Source organism: Hetaerina americana, unplaced genomic scaffold (genome assembly GCF_022747635.1).
Source record: "Hetaerina americana unplaced genomic scaffold, ioHetAmer1.1.p SCAF_2, whole genome shotgun sequence".
NCBI classification, from domain to species: Eukaryota; Metazoa; Arthropoda; class Insecta; order Odonata; family Calopterygidae; genus Hetaerina; species Hetaerina americana.
The window spans coordinates 19,396,141-19,400,555 of NW_027286763.1; the positions used below are offsets into that span (position 1 = coordinate 19,396,141).

A 4,415-nucleotide genomic window follows, 5' to 3' on the forward strand; every position below is an offset into this window, starting at 1 on the left:
AATTTCCTATCGTTAGCCTCGTTTATTTTCGTTACTTCTGTCATCTTCTACTTTCGTGTATTAACTACAAGTTCTTACTTGGCGGAAATATTTCGGAAGCTGTTCTTTTCCTCCTACCGGATGTATATTACTCCATTCATCCCGTGGATCCAGAGTGCATTAATATCCTTTGGTCGGTCATCCTGATCTATTGCAAGTACTGCGATAGTTTCGATCTGTACACACCATTTGTAGATTCGCACATGGAATCCGTCGATTCTTCACATGGATCATCGAATCACCTCCAAGTGGAAAGTTCTATGATTAAAGCAAATGGATATTCTCTCTGATATTGTATTACAGTTTCATTTGTATTATAGTACTGGTGATAGAATAATATGCATATTGAGGTTTCCATCTCGTTAGGCTTGCGTGGTTTATTTCGGTATTCGGATTTCGCTTCACAGCATCAGCCAAGAAGACCAACAACTATGCGCTGTCAAACTACATTGAGAGTCCTAGTCGGATTAATGTGGCAACCCCGGCCGCGACAGCCCTTCCTCCCTCTGTCCTCCTACCGCCTCCCCTCCTCCCGCACGCATTCCTTCCCGTCCGCCAGTGTCCCGGCAAAGCAGACGCCCGCCCGAATAAGAGGCGTGATAAAGGGGCGGGAGGCGAAGGGGTGGGTACGGGCGACCATTCGATCAGCCCTCCGCAGTTATCCCTCTCAGCCTTCCAAATTTAGCCCTCGAAGACTTTCGACTGCGTAGCATATAAGAATGCTCGCCTCAACTTTCAACCCTCCAACAATCCTCTCTTGTATATTTCACTCATATTTTAATATAATTTCCATCTGAGAAATTTTCAATTTAGAGAAAGTATTTCTCCATGAAAAAAATTCAATATCTTTATAGGAAATAGACAAGTTTTTCGAGCTCCTCTGCTTTCCTTTTACTTCATTGTTTGCCACACTTCAAATAGAAAAACTGATCAGCTCCATAAGATTATCCCTTTAAATTACCTGTTATTATTATTGCTCCTAAAAAATGCCGTCAGATTTCGAAAATAATATTTTAAATAAAGTTGTGAATAAAGAAAGACGCCCAGGGTTCCGCAGCTTAACGTCTCTTCCAACGGGCCACTGAAAAAAATCCGCCTATTTCAGGAATCGAACCCGTGAACTTTTGGTGGAAAGCTAATATCCAGTCATCAAACGATCCCGTGGTGTTTTATGTTTCAGAAGTATTCGCCTCCAATTATATTCCAGTTTCATTCAAATTGGCGTCGGATATGTTCCCGAATGTTAATTATTAATGTTTAAACTCACTTAATTGCTGTTAGATTTCTTTAGAGTGGGCAATATTTTTAATAATCATATTCCTTAACTTAATTTTGGTAATAATGATTCTAGCTCTGAAAATCCTAATTCTGAAATTTTCTTACGTTTATTACCTAATGCATTAGACGAGCGAGTTCAGGGCTATTGGACATGCAAGCGCCTTAAAAAAAAGACCAGGAAGGGAATTAATATTTTTAGAAATCTACTTTCAGACGCACGTCCTACCCCTTTGTGCCAATAACACGTCTTTAATGAGAAGGTGGTCGATCGTCACGTGTCTACGGGGCACGTCTCTTCCCCTTCCCGTCCACACGTCCTTCCCCACCACCCTTCTACCCCCTTTCCTTCTTCCTCCCCTTCCCTCCCTCCCTCGAGATTAAACGATCTCCACCCTAGCATCTGCACCCCTCTGCGCCCCTCGCTTTCCTCTCCTCCATTTTTTGTCCTCTTACACTCCGCGCGACACGTCTTCTCGCGGAACAGAGGAAGGGGCGGGGGATGGGAGGGAGGGAACTCCTCTCCCCAGTCCACTTCCCATGACTCTCCCCCCCTCCCCCCTCATCGCATCCCTCACCACCTTTCAACCCCTTACGCGCCCTTTCTTTTCCTTGGCGCAAAAAATGCCTCTCTCAGGTCGCATTCCTCATTTTCATCCTACCATGGTTTTCCGTTTTCAACACTTTAAGGCTTCTCCACATTTATTTATTCCGTCTTTCTTCCTCCTCGCAATTTTCCTTTCCTTCTTTTGCAATATATTTCCGATTCTTTGCTTTTCTCTCTTAAAAGAAAATGCTGTTCCGCAAAGTCGTAAGGGCACTACAGGGAACGCACCCGTCTAAAATAGTCTCTGCAATTTTACTTGAGAGTATTAAGTAGCAGATGGAAAACATTGAAATTGTTCGATTATCTTACCGCACTCAAGTAACGCTTAAACCACCGGTGTGCCTGTGCTCGAAAGAGCTATCTCCGCAGGTCAAGATACCGCTGGCCCTATATCTCGGCTACGTTTTTTTGAATTCTCTTTGTCAAGATATTATATTGTGACTACGATTTTATTGAACACATCTCAAATATTCGCAATAATTTTATCTAGAATTATACCTGATTACTTCGGATGCAAGAAATTGGCATTCCAGGAGGCGATAAATACGAGAATATGGCAGTGAAATAATTTCGAGGGGTAAAAATCATTCGCCTTTACCGTGGTGGGCCAGGCGGCTATTTTTGATGCTTCAAAATTGTTGCATTTTAATGTGCATTTAACGGATGACTCCGTTAAAAGTTACTGTTTCGGCATCTCCCGACGTTTCTTAAAATACCTCTGTGTAAGTTGAGTTTATATCACGTAGAAAGAATCGGCCACGCCGTTTAATTTATACTACCGCGGAATTTCAAAGTTTTCATGAAATACTTATAAAGTTTCTTCTCCAGACATGGTGTAGAGAAACACGCCTATGAATAAACGATTGACCTAAGCCACTAATAGTGCAGTGTGTTGTCAATCTTCGGGCTTGGCATGAGGTAGAATGGAAACTTTGGCATTAATTTGGCGAAACAGTCTGCAAGTAATTCTCCCTCTAGGTTGGCATTCGTACCATTAAATAGGTAACCGCTCTCATCATTACATACCATAAAGGGTTTTTATTCATTTGGGTAGGAATGCACCGAGCTTCTCCTTTGTTTTTGAGGTTAAGAAGCTTTAAAATAGAGATATGATAACCCAATGACTTAATTATGTCACGCTTTGGTCAATGATAACTCAAATACCAATTGAAATTCAGTATGTTTCACTTTCATAGAATCTTATTGTCGTCTAAGAAGGCGCCAAATATTCCCAGAAATTCTTTCTATCCGACTCGAAAACAGCTACGATTTTATATTTATATCCCTGGGTAATTTTCCTCCACACAATTAGTCTAAAATCTATGCTAACTGCAGTTAAATAAAGCGTAGTTAACTTTACATTTAATGGACATATCATGATTAAATTACGATTCTTCCCGTACTACTATTTCAAGTAAATTACTACTCTGAAACGCATTATTTAGCTTATTTCGCATTGCATATATCTGGAACGAAAATATGATGAAGTCACTCACACACTCACTCACATGAAGAAGAAACTCAGCAACGGCATACAACCTAATAAAGAGGCACTTTGGAGAAAGGAAACCAAGGTGTAAAAACATAAGAGATTCGGATGGAAAACTGCTGATGGAAGATAGAGAAATCGGCAATAGATGGAAACAGTACATTGAAGAGCTATACCGAGACCCGATACCTCTAGAAGAAGCATTCAAAGATGAACAGAACCAAGTGGAGGAAGACAACCGTGGTCCAGGGATACTGAGAAGTGAATTCGAGAGAGCATTGAAAGACCTGAAGAATGGAAAGGCGCCCGGAGAAGATAAAATCAGTGGAGAAGTAATCAAAGCACTTGGTGAAAAAGGCCAAGACGTTCTATATGGAATAATCCAAGATTGCTACGAATCCGGAAAGCTGCCAGAAGATTTCAAGAGGAGCTCAATGGTGACCATACCGATGAGAGCAAGGGCTGAGAAATGTGAGGAGCACCGAACACTGAGTCTAGTGTCACATGCCTCCTAAGTCCTGACTCGGATAGTAGGCAGAAGAGTCGAAGGAAAAATCGAAGAAAACCTGTCAGAAAACCAGTTTGGATTTAGGAAGAATAGGGGTACAAGAGAGGCAATACTATGCATGAGACTACTAATAGAGAAAATCATCCACGTGAGAAAACCACTGTACATAGCCCTCGTAGACTTGGAGAAGGCATTCGATAACGTAGAGTGGAATAAGATGTTCAGTACTATGGAAAAGCTGGGAATGGACTACAATGACAGAAGAATCATATATCGGCTCTACAAGGATCAGGTGGCCACAATACGCATGCAAGAAGGAAGAAATATAGAAGCAAAAATTAACAAAGGGGTTCGACAAGAATGTAACCTGTCGCCAGCACTCTTCAATATGTACATGGAAGAAGCGATAAAAGAAATAGAAGAACAAGGAATAAAAGGTATCAAAGTGAATGGAGAGGAAATCAACATGTTGCGATTTGCTGATGACATCTCTATCA

The 4,415-nt window shown here is 41.4% G+C and overlaps 1 protein-coding gene across 1 annotated transcript; it reads left to right on the forward strand.

The window, feature by feature from the left end:
- Positions 1 to 3,532: 3,532 nt before the first annotated feature.
- Positions 3,533 to 3,925, forward strand: LOC139687591 (uncharacterized). The gene has a single exon (XM_071584810.1). The coding sequence runs from the start codon at positions 3,533 to 3,535 to the stop codon at positions 3,923 to 3,925; it is 393 nt and encodes a 130-aa protein (XP_071440911.1).
- Positions 3,926 to 4,415: the final 490 nt, after the last annotated feature.